This window comes from Caretta caretta, chromosome 5 (assembly GCF_965140235.1).
Source record: "Caretta caretta isolate rCarCar2 chromosome 5, rCarCar1.hap1, whole genome shotgun sequence".
Lineage (NCBI taxonomy): Eukaryota > Metazoa > Chordata > Testudines > Cheloniidae > Caretta > Caretta caretta.
Genome location: NC_134210.1, coordinates 100,616,892 through 100,634,965, shown reverse-complemented (window position 1 = coordinate 100,634,965; position 18,074 = coordinate 100,616,892). Strand labels below are relative to the sequence as shown.

At 43.4% G+C, this 18,074-nt stretch overlaps 1 protein-coding gene across 4 annotated transcripts in view; it reads right to left on the bottom strand.

Annotated features, from left to right (window-relative positions):
- The window catches only part of PTAR1 (protein prenyltransferase alpha subunit repeat containing 1), a 180,730-nt gene extending 162,657 nt beyond the window's left edge, over window positions 1–18,073 (bottom strand). For all 4 annotated transcript variants that reach the window (XM_048851822.2, XM_048851821.2, XM_048851823.1 and 1 more), the window contains exons 1-2: window positions 17,968–18,073; window positions 12,538–12,707 (exon numbers count right to left, since the gene is read on the bottom strand). In XM_048851822.2, the coding sequence (XP_048707779.1) occupies window positions 12,538–12,707; window positions 17,968–18,053 (256 nt within the window). In that variant the 5' untranslated portion in view covers window positions 18,054–18,073. The remainder of the gene's footprint in view (window positions 1–12,537; window positions 12,708–17,967) is intronic.
- Between the last annotated feature and the right edge of the window lies 1 nt (window position 18,074).

The following is an 18,074-nucleotide window of genomic DNA, read 5'->3' as shown; positions in this document are numbered from 1 at the left end:
AAGAAGCAGCAGCAGTACACAGATACTCTCCAAAATACAAGCAAAATTATCAGTGCTTTTGCTCGCAAGACTGTTAGTCTGGATTCTTAACTGTTCAATTTAATTTGAATAATATATTCAAAAGGTTGTAACACCAAAGTAATTTGCCAACAAAACAAGTTTTTTCAGTTCAGCTGCATTCTCATGAAGGAGAAGCACTGGATTACAATTTGTTTTAAGAAAAAAGAGCTAGGGATGGGGAGAAAAAGCAAAGGGTATATACAGGGAGCTAAATCCATGGATGGTTCAGTTAAGATGACTGGACATACAGAAAACTAGTAATTAACTGACTATATGTAACTACAATGGGGAACATTAATCTCCAAAGGCCCAGGGTGGTCCACAAGCAATTCTCTGTGCAAGCCTAGCCAGATGCACCCTTCATTTGGGATTTCTGCCAGAGAAAGGTGAATTTAATCACATGAAATTCCATAGCCTTGGCCATCAAGGCTCCTGTCTAGGAGCCTGATGCAGTGAACCAGTGCATCCGTTGGCACCTTATCAATATGCTCAAGTGCAGCCAGCACCACCCACAGTTACATAAAACTTGGAAAAAAATAAATTGCGTATTAGAGATGAGCCAAAGCCCTGTATCTGGATTTTAGGGGTTTGGGCAGACTGGGACCTGAAACCAGCTCATGTAGGCCCCGATCCAGCAAAGTACTTAAGCACATGCTTAATTTTAAGCATGTGAATAGTCCTATTAAAGTACATGGGATTATGCATGTGCTTAAAGTTAAACATGTGATTAAGTACTCTGCTGATTACAGGTCTTATGGTTTTGGTTTTGCTAACCCAAAACTTGACCAACAAGGCTTAGCAAAAGCACTGCTGGTTTTATCCATTACTAGATCACCACAAGCATCAAGGGATGAAACAAAACCAACTCGGGGGTGCGCAGTAAGATGTGGCTGCTTCAGACACACCTTTTTCACAATAGCTTCTGAAAAATGAGAAGCAAATAAGACAATGGAATATTTAAAATAGTGGTTCCCAAACTGGGGTTCATGACCCCTGGGGGTTCACGAAATGTTACAGGGGGTTCTCGGGAAAAAAATTCCCTAATGGTGGAAAGAGCTGTCCCTAGGGACCCCGGGCAGCACAGGGCCAGCAGCCCAGAGTTCCTGGACTTCCAAGAGCTAAGCAGATCAAAGCAAGCATATCTATCACACTGAGGAGATTTAAACTTCAAGACTCCCTATAAGAAATGGAAAGGGAGGTGGATATTTTTTGCTGTTTTTAAAATTAAATAGGCAGCTAGTATTGTTTTTAAAATTATTATACAGAACAAGTTTAAGCTTTGTTGTAACGTGCATTGTTTGCCTGGACTGCTCAAGACCTGAATGCTTGTGTAGGACGAACTCTTTGAGTTGGCTTCTTAAATACCTTCATGCTGTTTCACATCTGATACTCCTTGATGAAACATAGGAGCCTTGTCTTATTACAGGCTTATTCAAAGCTTATACAAGCTATGAAAGTGAGATCTTGGAAGAGTGTTGCCATTTTCATAAATGTAATAAAAATACCGTAATGATAAATAATAATTAATAATAAATAGTGTGTAATAAGCATGTCATAAAAACAAATTTTATATTTCGAAGATCACTGCTTTTATTAGTTATGCTCATGTAAAGGAGAAAATCTCTGGAAATATTCGTTTTTAGAAGGGAGTTTGCAAGGCTTGACATCTTAGTGAAAGGGGTTCACAGGTTGTTAAAGTTTGGAAATCACTGATTTGAAATATTTATTTATAGTTACAGACATGATAAAAGGCAAAAACTCAAAAGCTCTGATTACACCACCATTACTTAAAAATCACGTTATACAAACATGTCAGCCTTATCCTCTTTCAAAATAGATCAAGAGAATAGAGGAGATAATGACTCTTCTAAAGTAAATTCACCACAAATGCAAGATTCATCTAAGCAACCTACTAGATGGCAAAATGGTAAGGAAGAAAATACAGAGATGGACATACATCACTGCTAAACATGAACTAGCATAACTCCCCCACTTGGGCAGTTGGGATTTTCATATCATTCTCTGATGGTTTCTCCAATCTGTGATTATTAAAACAGAAAAATCTCTTGAATGTTCAGTATTATAAACTGCAACCTCCTTTCCTCTCAAGACAAGAAAGAGCCCTGAGCATCTTATTTTGTACATTAATAAATAAATGTTTAACCTAAGGTATTACCAATTCCTGCAATGTGACTCATCACTGGTATGGTATGTTTTCCTCCCTTCGTCCATTCTTTAAGTAATATTGTAGGTGTGGCAGGCAGCACTGCCTATCATTAAGGTTGCCTCACATACCCATTATAAGACCCTATTTTCAGATGCTTGTAACTTGGCCAAACTTTAACCATTTGGGCTGAATTTTCCATGCTGGATAGCTGTGTCAGGCTGAAAGTTTTTGGAAAATTTCACCCAGAACAGTTCAGCTGTTTCTGAGAACAAGGCTAAGAAAAAATACATTTTGCCAATATAAAAAAAATTGAAATTGGAACATTCTCTTTGAAATACTCTAGTGCCCCCATACTCCGGAGCAGAGATTAGAAATTTGCAAGGAGCACCCTTGTGTGTCAGGAATGTGCCTTTTTCCTGTCCTTGTGAAAATCCACCCAAATTTGGCCAAGTTGTAAACCCCTGAAAAAGACTGCAATTTGAACTTGCTCGATAGGTGGGGCCATGCACAGGAACTGAGAATAGAGAGCATGTCTCTCCTGTGCTCTCAGTGCCCCCCTAGCTGGCACTCAGGAGGAGAAAACCATCTGCTTCAAAAGCATATGGAACAAAAAACAGACCAAGGGAAGGGAAAGGACTAGTTTAAGACAAGGAGTCTGGTAAGACTGGCACTGGAGGAGGAGAGAGAAACTAGCTTGGAAGCCAGGAGGAGGAGAATGACTGGGAGCCAGTGGGGGATATTGTGGAGGGAGAGCACAGACTGCATGAGGAGCTGAAGGGAGACTGGCACTGACTGGTCAAGGATACTATGTTTGGGTGTGGGGACAGGGAGGAAAACTGGAAGTCAGTGGGGAGATTGGGACTTAGCAAGCCTCAAGGAGGAAAGTAGGATTGGCTGGGCCAGGATACTGGTACTAGGATGCACAGACAACCTTAATTCTGGCTTTTTCCTAGCTTTTGAGTGCTTGACTTTAAAAATCATTGTTAAGGTTGCAATGTTGTTTTTGTGTGTAATTATTACGTAGCATCACTATACAAAGGGTCAACTGTGATAAAGAAAATTTTAGCTAAGCTAAATTGGACATTAATTAAGCTAAAATAGTTTAAAAAACAAACTTTGTTTATACTTGATGTGGATGCACTTGCCAAACTAATGTTAATTAATCCTATTAAGAATTACAACCATGTATCAGACAAATTTCCAGGTTAGTGCATCTTATTATGTCAAGGATCAGGAACACCACCAACTTGAAATCTAGTCAGTTTAAATGGAATAATAACTGAAGAGTAAGATTAGTTTCAGACATGACACTTCTGTCCCTCTGTCATTTTTTGTGGTTTTACAATCACATTTTACTATGTTAAAAACATTTCACCCCCTAATGCCACGTGAAAAACCCACAAAAACAAGGGAAGCCAATTGACTATACAGGGAATAGGGTGAAACTATACAAAAATTGTTGTCAAATGCATGAAGAGGACAAACAAAAAAAGTACTTAGAGTCATCTTAGCCATTACTTGCAAAAATAGCAGATTTTTTTCTGTGAGAAGTGAGGGTTTTGAACCTATGGTTCCCTTTATGAATTTTAGGGGCATTTTTTGCCATTCTTTCCATGGAAAGCCATGTGTCAGCCGTAGGACAAAATAGGATTGGTTTCCTGCTGCACCTTTACTTTTCCTGTGACAATACCGCAAAAGTAAGACATGCCTTAGGGTCATATGATTTGTTTACTTTTTAATTCACTCTTAACAGGTCTTTGCTGCTGGGTGAGGTTTATGCAGAATGCAGCAGCATACCTGCTCATTGCACAGGGCTGCTTTCAGAGATGAGAGTCTCTTCAGCTGTAAGAAGTGAATGCGGCCCTAGATTCTTTGTGTTTGTTTTTATTTGGCTGTTCCAGAAAATAAAATAAAAAAAGATGACGCGCATGCTTTTCAGCTCACAACTGTAAAAATGAAACCACAAATCTATAGAAATAGGACATTTTAATTTCAAAAGGTACATCTGTTCAGTGGTGAAAAAAGGATTACAACACTTTTAGAATTATGGTACACTAAGAGTAGGGCTCTGATTTTGCAAAGACGTAAGTGTTTAACTTTGAAACCAACAGGACTTACCCATGGCTATGAGGCTATGCACATGCATAAGTCAATACAGAATCAGGGCCACAGTTACCAAGACCGTTACTGTCCAGTTCTCTAAATAGCTACCTTAAGCTATTCTTCTGCTTTCTTTTGAGCAACAAGCATTCACAGTGAAGACAGTAACCAGTTCCTAACCAGAACCATACTATTGGATGCCCTGTAATGCCTAAACAAGCATCTTGATATCACACTCTACATATTAATGCTCTCAATTGTAAATAAAAATATCAGAGACACTCCTTTTATTCCTTGTTGGAATAAAGAAGACCGTGCAGTATACAATGCTAAATAATATGTGGTAACTGAGCATTTTATATCAAATAGACTGAAGATATTCACAATAACCTCTAGTAATCAGCTGAACAATTTGTGATGACACTACACACAGTATATATTCAGTATACACGCATAAAATCTAAACATTATAGGAGGGATCACAAAGTGTGTAGTAAACCTAGGATATTTTAAAACCTTCAGTTTTCCAAAGAAGTTGGAGAAAGCTGTAGTTTAGTAAGATTCTATGGCAAGGTGGCTTAGTCACAGCCCTATTTTTCTGGATTCCAAAAAACTCTGAATTTCCTTCTCTCTATGTAAGTACGTAACAAGGACCAGCTGTAGATTAAGCACTTGTCTCAATAAATAATCAATAACTCATTACAATGTACTTGCTTCTTATGAGATCCTGCTAGCAAATGATGATTATGTATCATTTACTTGCAAGAGTTGATATTTGAAGCAGAGCCATTTATTTTCACTCCTGTATTTAAGATTGTTTACGGAACTTCCAATTATACCAATTGGAAAAGACTAGAATACAATTTCAATTGCCAAACTTTTTCCCACCCAAGAGGCTAATGACTTTAGCACCAATGAGAACCAAATCTATACTTGGCATTATAACCAGAAGAGACCTGCCCACCATGCAAAGTTCTATTAAAAGTGAAAAGGCATTTTGCTTGAGTAAGAAGTGCTGTGTGGGGCTTTAGCATATGAGGATATCACAGTTTAGATTCTAAGTCAAGTAATGTCTACGTTTGGAAGATTATGTATAACAATCTATATGAAAACAAATTCCTTTCTGTAACTCAGTCACAGGATTATTGAATTTTTCGGCATTCATCGTCTCCATCATTTCAGCTTATGAATTCTGCCAAACTTCTCTATCTTGACAAAGGCAGTGTTCAGTTAAGGGTAAAGCATGTTATCCAACACTTAAAGCAGAGTTTGGCATATAAAGCAGGTCATTAATATAGCAGAGTCTTGAGAACATACAGATCATCACTTTAAAAGTTGGATAAACCTGAACAATTTTGCAGACCATCTCGCACCAGGCACTTTTTGTTTGCTTTCTGTTAAAAACAATGGAAAAGGGAGTCTCTCTTCAAGAGAAAAAGACAAAAACCTGGATTTCACACTCTTGAAATATTTGTAAGATGAAAGTTTTATGGTCTGTATTTTGGGATGAAAGGACTTCAGACAGGCTCTGTCAGAGACAGAATGAAAAGACTTCAACTTCCGCCCTGAACATTGCTAACAAGAGTAATTGAATGAGCAAATCCTGTTTGCAGATCTGAGCCTTACTACAACAAAGCACCTGATTCTATGAGAATAGGACAAATTTAGCTAGTAGGGAGCTGGAGACTAAATAAGAACCAATGGTTGCCTTCTTGCTTACATCCAAAAATGAAACAAGCTTTGCATTATATGTTTAATTTGGACTACAGATGTAGAAAGCATTTTTCTGTCTGCTGAGGCTTTTCTAGGGCAGGACTTTTCTATAACAATCTAGGTCCAATCAGGAAATTCTGCATGTGAAGGAACTGCCAGACAATCCACACACACCTCACCGGTGCCTGTATGATAAGCTAATGTTCTGACTAGTCCATCTAAGTCAGCTATCACTTCAAATTCACATTGGTTTCTGATACCATGTCAGACTTAACTATTTATGTTTTGCATTTAAAATTCTTTCTACTGAGGTTTAGAAGAGTTCTCAAACTGAGAATTTGAGATCAGATATGGTCATAGGTTTCTATCAGATCTGAATGCATCAGTAGCAACCAGATGGGATCCTAATGCACCCATGGAAATGATCCAGATCTTGTTATTGTCAAACAGTATTACACTGATGTCACAGTTACAAGGCAAGCTAAATTTTAGGCCTTTCAGAGTCCCTTTTGAGTGACTTTTCAAAAGAATGGAACGCTGAAGTCCAACCACTCTGGGACTAGATGTCTGGGTGGGAGCCCCCGTTTCCTAACCAGGTTAACACAGTTGGGGCTTTCACGTTTGGAACCTGTAAGCCCTTTTCCTCCATGATCAGCAAGCTGACTATGATAACCCCCAAACAGCTTCTTCAAAAACAAACCATTTATTATTCATTCACCCAAACATAAATAGCATGCAGAGCAAAGGGTTAGAACAAAAATCCCTATACACACACATATTCCCTTATCTAAACCTTAATCTTTCCTTTCAAACTTTGGAAAGTTCCATTCAGCCCAGTTACCTCCATCTCTGGGATGGGAAAAAATGGTCTGCTTGCTGAAGTTTGCGTGTCTGTGTGTCTCCTTGCATCCCTGTCATGATTAGCCTACTGCACCAGTGGGAAAGGATCCCCATATCCCTAACTCTGATCAGCTAAAGCCATGATAGTCTCAAACTCAGGAACAAAAGCAGATATTTCTTCATGAAAGCCCATTTTTCAGAAACAAATATAGATCCTTTTACCTGATCCCAACAGCACAGCATGAGAACTGTATTAAATGCCATTGGCTGCTTGGAAGAGAGTTCATTCTGGACAATAACCTGCAAACTGAATTGGGTATCAGTAGCGGTGCTGCGGTTATCCAGCAGCAATGAACTCATTGTGCATCAGGACAGAAAGTGGTCCACGACTGGTGGAAACTGTCAGTGTCTTTCTTAGAAATAGCACATTGACAGTCTTTTTATAGGAGATTATATGGCCTTTAATGAAGAAACCATCACTTTGTTTGGACAATATCAAATCTTCTATTTCTGATCATAGAGTATATAGAAAGTTGTGGCAAGACAACTCCCAGTACTGACATGCCAGGTATGTTACCATGTACCATGCCAAGGGCGGACATGCCAAGTATGTTAGCAACAAGGTGGTGGTCAGGGAAAGTGTGGGACCCTTACTGAATGGGGGAAGCAACATAATGACAGATGATGTGGAAAAGCTTAAGTACTCAATGCTTTTTTTGCGTTGGTCTTCACAGACAAGGTCAGCTCCCAGACTGCTGCACTGGACAACACAGTATGGAGAGGAGGTGAGCAGCCCTCAGCCGTGAAAGAACAGGTTAAGGACTATTTAGAAAACCTGGACATACACAAGTCCATGGGTCCAGATCTAATGCATCCAAGGGTGCTGAGGGAGTTAGCTGATGTGATTGCAGAGGCATTGGCCATCATTGAAAATTCGTGGCGATCAGGGGAGATCCCAGACGATTAGAAAAAGGCAAATATAATGCCCATATTTAAAAAAGGGAAGAAAAAGAACCCAGGGAACTATACACAAGTCAGCCTCACTTCATTCCCCAGCAAAATCATGGAACAGGTACTCAAGGAATCCATTTTGAAGAGGAGAGGAAAGTGATCAGGAACAGTCAACATGGATTCACCAAGGGCAAGTCATGCCTGACCAACCTGATTGTAGAAGGTAAACTGGCTCTGTGGCTATGGGGAAAGCAGTGGATGTGATATATATTGACTTTAGCAAAGCTTTGGATACATTCTCACACAGTATTCTTGCTAGCAAATTAAAGAAGTATGGATTGGATGAATGGACTATAAGGTGGATAGAAAGCTTGGCTAGGTTGTTGGGCTCAACTGGTAGTGATCAATGGCTCGATGTCTAGTTGGCAGCCGGTATCAAGCGGAGTTGGTCCTGGGGCCGGTTTTGTTCAACATCTTCATTAATGATGGGATTAACTGTACCTTCAGCAAGTTCGCAGAGGACACTAAGCTGGGGGGAGAGGTAGATAAGTTGGAGGATAGTGATAGGGTCCAGAGTGACCTAAACAAATTGGAGGATTGGGCCAAAAGAAATCTGATGAGGTTCAACAAGGACAAGTGCAGAGTCCTGCACTTAGGAAGGAAGAATCCCAAGCACCGCTACAGACTGGGGACCGACTGGTTAAGCAGCAGTTCTGAAGAAAAGGACCTGGGGATTACAGTGGACGGGAAGCTGGATATGGGTCACCACTGTGCCCTTGTTGCCAAGAAGGCCAACGGCATATTGGGCTGTATTAGTAGGAGCATTGCCAGCAGATTGAGGGAAGCCATTATTCCCCTCTATTCGGCACTGGTGAGGCCAAACCTGGAGTACTGTGTCCAGTTTTGGTCCCCCCACTACAGAAGGGATGTGGACAAATTGGAGAGAGTCCAGTGGAGGGCAACAAAAATTATTAGGGGGCTGGGGCACATGACTTATGAGAAGAGGATGAGGGAACTGGGTTTATTTATTCTGCAGAAGAGAAGAGTGAGGGGATAGAGTGATAGAAGCATTCAACTACCTGAAGGGGGGGTTCCAAAGAGGATGGGGCTACACTGTGCTCAGTGGTGGCAGATGACAGAACAAGAATAAATAGTCTCAAGTTGTAGTGGGGGAAGTCTAGGTTGGATATTAGGAAACACTATTTCACTAGGAGGGTGGTGAAGCATTGGAATGGGTTACCAAGGGAGGTTGTGGAATCTCCATCCTTAGAGGTTTTTATGGCCCATCCTGACAAAGCCCTAGCTGGGATGATTTAGTTGTGGTTGGTCCTGCTTTGAGGAGGGGATTGGACTAGATGACCTCCTGAGGTCTCTTCCAACCCTAATATTCTATGACTCTTGTCACCCTGCGGATATCACGAAGACTGCACGACAGACATTGGTAGACTGTTACCTACCAGTACAAGATTCCTCTGCACAGTAACCTGGCCTGAAACCTAACAGAGATGGCACCTGCTATTCTGATAGATAACTTCCCCCATCCAGAGACAAGGAAAGTACGCTCATACTCATTCTGCTAGATATATTTTTGGCATATAATGCCATTGTTCACAAAATATTCCAGTTCCACCTGCAAGAGACTACGGGTGAACTGAAATAGGTCAGGTTCTCTCCCCCCAAAAATAAACCTGAAGAGTCATTAGAGGTAAGGCTACGATTTAATCACAGGTATTTTTCTGTAAAAGTCATGGACAGGTTATGGGCAAGAAACAAAAAAATCACAGCCCGTGACCTGTCCATGACTTATACTAGAGTGGGCAAACTATGGCCCGCATCCGGTCCATCAGGGCTTTGAATTCGGCCCGCAGGATTGCCACCCCTTGGCGGTGCAGCCCCGAACCACTCCTGGAAGCGAGCGGCACCACGTCCCTGCGGCTCCTGGGGGAGGGAGGGCAGAGGGCTCCGAGTGCTGCCCTGAGCTGCTCCCCCTAACCCCCACAACTCCCATTGGCCGTGGTTCCCCGTTCCCGGCCAATGGGAGCTGGCGAGGGGGGGGGGCGGTGCCTACCAGTGCCTGCCGGCGAGGGCAACATGCAGAGCCCTCTGTGCCCCCTCCTCCAGGGGCCGCAGTGACATGGTGCCAGCCGCTTCCAGGAGTGGCACGGGGTCAGGGCAGGCAGGCAGGGAGTCTGCCCTGGCTCCAGCGCGTGCTGCTGCCACCCCAGAGCCACTCCGGGTAAGCAGCACTGGGCCAGAACCCGCACTCCAAACCCCCGCCACACCCCAACCCCCTGCCCTGAGCCCCTGCCACACCCCTCCTGCACCTGAACCCCAACCCCCTTCCCTGAGCCCCCTCCCGCACTCTGCAACCCCTCCTCTGCCCCAACCCCTTGCCCTGAGCCCCTTCCTGCACACCGCACCCCCTCCCACACCCCGCACTCCCTCCTGCACCCCAAGCCCCTGCCTCAGCCCTACATTCAGGCCCTGCATGCCATTTTCCCACCCAGATATGGGAAGTTTGCCGCCCCTGGCACTTATACCATAAATACCCCAATAGAATCATAGTGGGAGGGAACTGTAAGGGGGAGCCCTGGGGGTACCGCTGCTGGGAGGAAGGCCCAGGCGACCAGCGGCTACTCTGGCCGCCGCCGGGGGAGGGAGCCCTGGGAAGCCAACAGCTGCTCCATCTGCTACTCCTCCAGCCAGTCTGACAGCTAACTCCAGGGTCAGCTGCTTGGGCAGTCCTCCGGTCAGCCACAGTGACCACTGCAGAAGTCATGGAATCCATGATTTCCATGACCTTTGCAACAAACACGGAGCCTAATAATGGGCATCATCCTCCATCTCTAGACTGCTCACAGGCAGAGTTCCAGAAGGCTCAATCATCTTCCTCCATATTATCCAGAATATATATGAAGCTCTTGTGAGAGCTAACAATTCAAAAGTGACTAACATGCCAACATTAGGTTGAAGACAACCAATTCTACACCTCACGTCAAACATAAATTATGGAGCACTTATGACAGGTTTCAGAGTAACAGCCGTGTTAGTCTGTATTCGCAAAAAGAAAAGAAGTACTTGTGGCACCTTAGAGACTAACCAATTTATTTGAGCATGAGCTTTCGTGAGCTACAGCTCACTTCATCAGATGCATACCGTGGAAACTGTACTTATGGTGGACCTCACCCACCTAAATCAAGATGCGTCTACACTAGTGAAAAATTGGGACTAGTTAATATAGATCTCTTTTCCTAATCTAGGCAAACCCTTCTTGGGGATACATCTAAAATCCATCTGGAAACTCACACTGGAGCAGAGTACAGCAGCTCACTTAGTAAGTGGCATATGTCATTAGGAGACCCTATTGCATTGTATGATTTGCATCAGCTGCCTACTGATTTCCCAGTGTCGTTTAAAGGTAATGGTTTTAATCTAAAAAAGCCCTAAATATCTCAGAACCTACCTAAGTGAAAGGCTGCCTTTGTGCCCATGTAATCCTGTCACAACTACAATCACCAGGACTGAGAGGGTGCTGACAGCAAGGCACAGTCTGTGAGGGGCCACGGACTTTGGCATCCAACATACTCTTTGGTTTAAAACAGTTCAAATCCATTGACCATGAGGGTAAGCTGCAACGCACTTCTATTTTCCCCAGCTTTGGGGCAGAAAAGGGTGCACCTTATAAGTCTATCTTCATATCATAGGTGATATGATGATAGACTTATAAGATGTTTGAGGGCTACAGTTTGAGTGCCACTGTAGCAAAAGCATTTTCAACACAGTTCTCCTTTCCTTTCTTGTTCACATTTTTAAAGTATATTAGCATGATCCTGTGACTTGAAGGCGGTCCCCCCCCCCGACCTGTCCACAATGCAATAGATTTGTGATGTAACATCTAAGCTGCTGTACCAACCTACTGAACAGAGTTTTCAGTCCATTTACAAGAGGTATACGGTATTTCAGTTTTTCCACAGAGACACAGATCTATTTTTCAAGGAATAACACTGAGAAATTTCATATTGCTTAGACAGATCTTACCCTTCATCCATAGCTTACAAACACAACTTTGTTTTACAGAGAAACTGAGTGATTTTATCCATAAAAGTCATTTGTCAAATGTCACAGCTATCCCTCCTCTCTAAATCATGCTGACCACCTAGTGACACTCCCACAAACGAAGCAGAACTTCACAGCCCTTTTCCTAAAAAGGATGTTAAAGTATTCAAAGTCAGCAATATCTTTAGACACTTGCAAAAGTGAGTTAGTAAAGCAAACAGGAGCTCTAGAACATAGATTTGTTTATATAAATGATTTCCCCCTCGGGTCCTATAAACCTTGAAAATCCCTCACTCCTCTTCCACCAAGAGCTATATATCATCAGTCTTCTGACCAAGAAGAGTTAGATAAAATTCCCTCCCAACACAGTAACATTTCTCCTGAATTAGGCAAAGGAATAGCTTCTCTCTCTACACCACTTACAGCTTGGGGACAAAAAAATGAGCTGGAATCTCAACTTAGGTAGAAGAAACAACTTACAAGATGGCCATGCTAGCTTGTGCAATAGGTTCCCTTTCTCCTTCCCCATTTCACTAGGTTATTCCAAAACACTACCAAGTATACATTTAAAGTGGACTGCATAGTATCAGAGATGATCAAAAACTACATAGTGGGAAACATACAGGAATTCAGTCAACCAAGTAACTTACCATCTTTGTTCAGCCATTGCTTTCTTTGTCTATAGAGGAGGAGTTTGTTGTGGACATATGGCAAAAGAAGCTTGACACACCAACTTTCCACGCCAAGCTTGTTTTCTATCAGCACTATAGGGCTCCGGTTATACCTGGCTTCAGGACAAGGTATTAACCCAATTTCATCTCTTAAAAATAAACACAAGTAAAATATAATTAGACTACTTATTTTCTTTTACCAATTATTACTCTAAACTTAACAGTCTGCCCACTTCTCCCATTCTACTTAGCCCATATTACCCCCCCCATCCCTCATTTTCTGATTTCTATGTCTTCTACCTCTGCCCACCTTCTTGGTTCTTGAACACACAACCTGGAAACTTCCCAGACATCCCACTTAAATATGCCTTCCTAACTAAATGCCTCATGCAGTAAAATAAACTTCACAAATAAGCTTCTTAAAATCTCTCTGACTCTATGAAGAGGGCAATGCGGTAAATTTTTACCAGCTACATTAAGTAAGAGGCAGTGGTTGCCAATGCGAGGACCTCAGACATCTACAACAGAGCCCATAGCTATTCCCTTATCTTTTAGAAGAAAGTGCTAGGCAGCTCAGATCTTTGAAGCGATCTAGCTAGGGAATTTGATTCAAGATAGAGCTTTGCATCCTAGAGTGTGTAGTCTCCACAGGCTGCATCTCTGTTCCAGTGTATGAAAATTAGATGTGGCCCTTGAGCAAACTTTTGCCAACCTTGCATTGAGGTATATATACTCTTGGTTTCAGCTGGAGACCGAGATATATACTGTATTTATTCATTGGGACAAGATATACTTCATCAATCTTGCAAGCCTGTCATGCAAGTTTACCAGCCCATGCTCAAAAAACCCTATACAACCCTACATGCCCACGCTTTACCATGATGGGGGGGAGGGGAAAAGACACTCCTATTTATTCACTCAATCTCACAGCCACTCCACAAAACAAAAAAAATTCATCCCAGGCAAACAGAATTGCAAGACTGCTTTATACACTGTTTTTAACAACAAACAGGCAGGGCTTGTTCAGCGACGAATAAGCCAATATGAGACATACCAAGTTTAGAATGCTGACCAGCAAATAAATGCGTAAAATATATAGATGGCAGTATAAAGAAATTGATTTTAAATTGAACTATAGTTTAATTTGTTTGTCCAATAACTATACAAGCTACCTCAAGTTAGAAGAATTAGAATGGTCTTTTGGAAAGCAAGTAGACTAGACTGCTATCAATTTAAGCAGCTGAGTGTTACTGTAGATTATAGCAAGTTTTAAATATTAGAAAGGACATCCAGAGTTTGTGCATGTTTACACTACAGCCCTAAATTGATCTATATTAGGTCGACTTAGCCACTGCAGTAATTATTATGTCCATACTATCCTCCTTCTGTCAGTGGTGTGCATCCTCAGCAGGAGCGCTTCCACCAACTGAACAGGGGCAGTGAGAGCACAGCTTCCTGTTGGGAGCCCAACTGCCCACCCAGGCTCTCGGCTCCCTGCTCCCAGCTGGGAGCAGAGGCCAGCCACCCAGGCTTCTTGGCTCTCTGAGCAGCTAGCCTCCAGGCAGGGATGTAGCTGTCTGGCTTGGAGCCATGAAATTGACAAGACAGCCAACAACCACGTTAGCAACATAGTGTGTACACAGAACACAGATACTGCATGGCTCTAACTACATAACTAACTACTACATACTGCGTGGCTCTAACTACATAACTAACTACTAACGGACATAAGCCCTATGCCTCTTGTGGAGGTGGAGTTATTATGCTGATGTAGTACGGCACTTACATCGATGGGAGAAAGGCTGTAGTGTGTACACTGACAAAAGCTGCCTTATGTCGACCTGTTTATTGTAGACCAGGCCTTTGTGATGGACACTTTTAGTATTTATGTTTTTGAAATCAAAATAAATCTGATGCAAATCAGACTACACTGCACACAACTGAGCTGCTGGATACACAATACCCAAAAAGCAGATTCCCCCTCCCCGCCCAAACTGCCCCTGAACTAGAAAGTGGTAAAACTAGCGTCTCTTTTCATTAATCCACTGTATTTGTTTAATTTTGGAAATAGAAGACTTTTTATTCTGTTTTAGTGTTTAAAAGAATACGTGAATGGCTGAGTAATTCCCACCTATCTCAACATGCTGAGTTGAATGCTCTTCACAAATACAATTTTTCATACCCGAAAGACATAGCTTGGTCAACTTAACTTTTTGTAGATTGGGGCTCAGCGTGAAGTGACAGAAACAACTATAAGCAAGGTTGGGAGCTCTTTTTGTTAGAATATCACTAGGTTCCACCATCTCTGGGTTCGCAGCCTATTACTGTCCAATTTTTAAGTTAAGTTCCCTGCCCCACCCCACCTCCAGGAGCCAGACCTGCTACTGGCCGCTTCCGGGGTGCAGTGCAGTGTCAGAACAGGTAGGGTCTAGCCTACCTTAGCCAGGCAGCACTGCTGATGGGACTTTTAACGGCCCGGTCAGTGGTGTTGACCAGAGCCGCCGTGACCCAGTGCCTTACATTCTGCAACCCAGCAGTTTGAAAACCACTGTCCTACATCACCAAGATTGCTGGACAGTGCACCTCTTTGTAAAAACTAAGACCCTAATCTTGCAAACACTTAAGTGTATGCATAATTCTGCTGATGTGAGCAACCACATTTGGCTTCAGTGGAACTACTTGCAAGTAATGTTATACACAAGGTTAAGTGTTCGTATGTCTGAGGCCAAAGATATTTTGCAATACCATTTTACAAGTTATGCAGATGTTCAAAAATAGAACATAATATGCTGAAACAGTCAGCCTCATTTTCTTTAGTGAAATATGACTCAGCAAGACAAGTCAAGTCAAGATGAGTCTTAGGTTGCATTTTTAATTACAAGAGAAATTAAAAGTAAGGTTTTTAAAAAAAAAAAAAGGGCAGAAAGATACAAACTCTTCATCCTAATTAAAAACCCAATATGAGAGACAACAACTCAGTTTTACATTCAGCTTAGAACTTTACTTTTTATTGTCTCTTAGTGACTTTAGTGCCCAAGAAGCCTACCTGAATTCTCAAGGGGGTGAGTGTCGACCTACCCAGATTGAAGGGCCCATCCACTCAACCGTGTAAGGCTCAAAGGTTCAAAAAAGAGTACTGGATGGGGTCACAAAGCAGACAACCCTGGACAGTGCCACTGCTCTGTGAAGGAGTTGGTGGACACGGTCCAGAGGAACTCTGCCCAAATGTGTGAAAAGGGTAGGAAAAGAAAGAAGACCTCACAATCACCAATCACTCACCCTGTTGAGTATCACCCATCCATCACCCAGTCCAGGGAGTTATCTGGGCCAGTGCCAAGGTTGAACTCAGGTCTTATGACTTGGTGGGGCCACAGATGGAGTATGCAGAGATGCAAAATAAAATGCAGCCAGAATCTCAGGAGAAGGTTCTGGAGGAGTCAGAAGATGGGCTGCAACCTGGCAGATTGGAGGTAGGCATGTTCCAGGGTCTCCTTCTCATGTCAGAAGGGGTACACGTTGGCAAGGCTTTGGAGCAGAGCACGGAGCAGCTCCGGAGCAGTGGAGCTGCAGGTTTTTGCCTGGAGCTGGAGCAGAACCGGAGCACAGCTCCAAAGCCCTGCGCATTGGGGGCACCTGTGAACCATGTCAGCCATGTGCCCATGTTCAGCTTAAGGAGCCCAGCTTGACAATCTTGGACACAGAAGTCCCTTCTTTATCTACAGAACAGATATAACAGCAGCAGCAGCTTTCCCACACTGTCCCACCAATAAGTATCTACCCTGACCTCCCGGTAGCACACTTAAGCATGCTATGCCAGGTCAGTATCAAAGCACACAAACTTTTACTTCTAACCTACTTTTCTCCATGAAGGAAGTTGGAAACAGCAGCACATTCTTAACAAATCTGGTACCCCTGAAATCAAAGGGAGTTTTGACAGCGTAGAATGTGAAAAGAAGCAAAAGCCCTTCTTTAGGTCGCACACAAACATTGACTGTTTATAGTGCATTAATGTCTCACTATAAATTTTATAAAGAGTTTATAGCTAAATCTAGTTTATGGCTAAATCTAAAAAGCCTTATTTCTGACAGCATCCATATGCTACAGTTTAAAGCCTAGCTACCTGCCAAGGCTGCTAGTCACCTTTATGTAATCCTAAGGATTTCTGTCACCTAGAGGAGAGTTATTGTAGCCGTGCTGGTTCCAGGACATTGGAGAGACAAGGAGCGTGAGGTAGTATCTTTTACTGGACCAACTTCTGTCGGCGAAAGAGACAGGCTTTTGAGCTACACAGAGTTTAAGCCCCAATCCTACTATAAATGCTACATGAGTGGACCCCTGAGCCAGGTAGAATCCATTACAGGATCGGGGCCTCAAGGAGGCACTGTCATTTCAAAATTTAGATTTCTTTAACATTATTTAAGATTAAAAGGAATGTTTCCACGCATTTCCAAAAAAAAAAAAAAAATCCAGTGGAAGCCTCCCCCCCCCCCCATACACAAATAAATTCTCCCATATTGTGTTTACAAACAATGTGCAGCACTGGGGTGAAACAGTCCAACAGACCTTGTCAATCCAACAGATTAAAAAACAACAGTGGAAAGATCTATGATTTTTATATTGTGCCTATCATCATGGTATGTCAGAGCCACACACAATCCCAGAACAAAGAGATAATTCTCTACTATCCAAGATGAGAAGGGGGGGGGGGGGGAAACCACCAAAAGAAAATCAAAAAGCATAAAATAGTGAGGCAGAAATTAAATATTTATAATTTGTCCTGTTTCAATAATCAGATTTGTTTTTAATTACTGAGGTTAGACTAATAACTGGTCAGTGTCCCTTTAACCTTACCGACCTCAGGTATGTCGAAATTGATGCCATAAGCCAAGTATACATGACTGCGAAAGAAGTTAACCTAATTAAGGCCGGCGCCTCGGGGAGTCAACAGATCCAGAGGCCGGCCACAGCTGACTTCATCCGTGCGACCTTGGGCGAGACTGGTGAGAAGGGGACTACTGGAATCCGGTCCTTACCCCTCTGGAGCCCACTTTCCCCAGCTGCCAGGCTCGGATCACCTCCCTGGCGGGGGCAGGGAGAGGCGTCAGCAGGGGTGTCTGTGAAGCGCTCAGAGACCCTCGCAGAGAAGACAGCCAGGGATGCTCGTCCCACACCGGGGCGAGGGGCTGGCGGGAGGGGCGGGTCACCCCCACTTTGCTGAGGGCGCTGTCCCCGGCCGGGGCAGCAGCGGCCCCAGAGCGGAGGGTGCTGCCCCTACCCCGCACGGGACAAGCGGAGACCAACTCGGCGCCGGGGTCTCCGCTTGGCCCCTGTGGGGCTGCCCCGGGGAAGCTGGAGCCCGGCAGCCGCCCCTCTCCCCCGCAGCCCGGCGAGTCCCCGCGCCGCACTCACATGTGGGGGTTCCGCTTGAAGGCGTTGTTAAGGTCCTTCACCACCCGCTGCACCAGCACCGCCACCTCCTCCGGAGACTCGGCCATCTTCGGCCCCCGCCGCCGAGC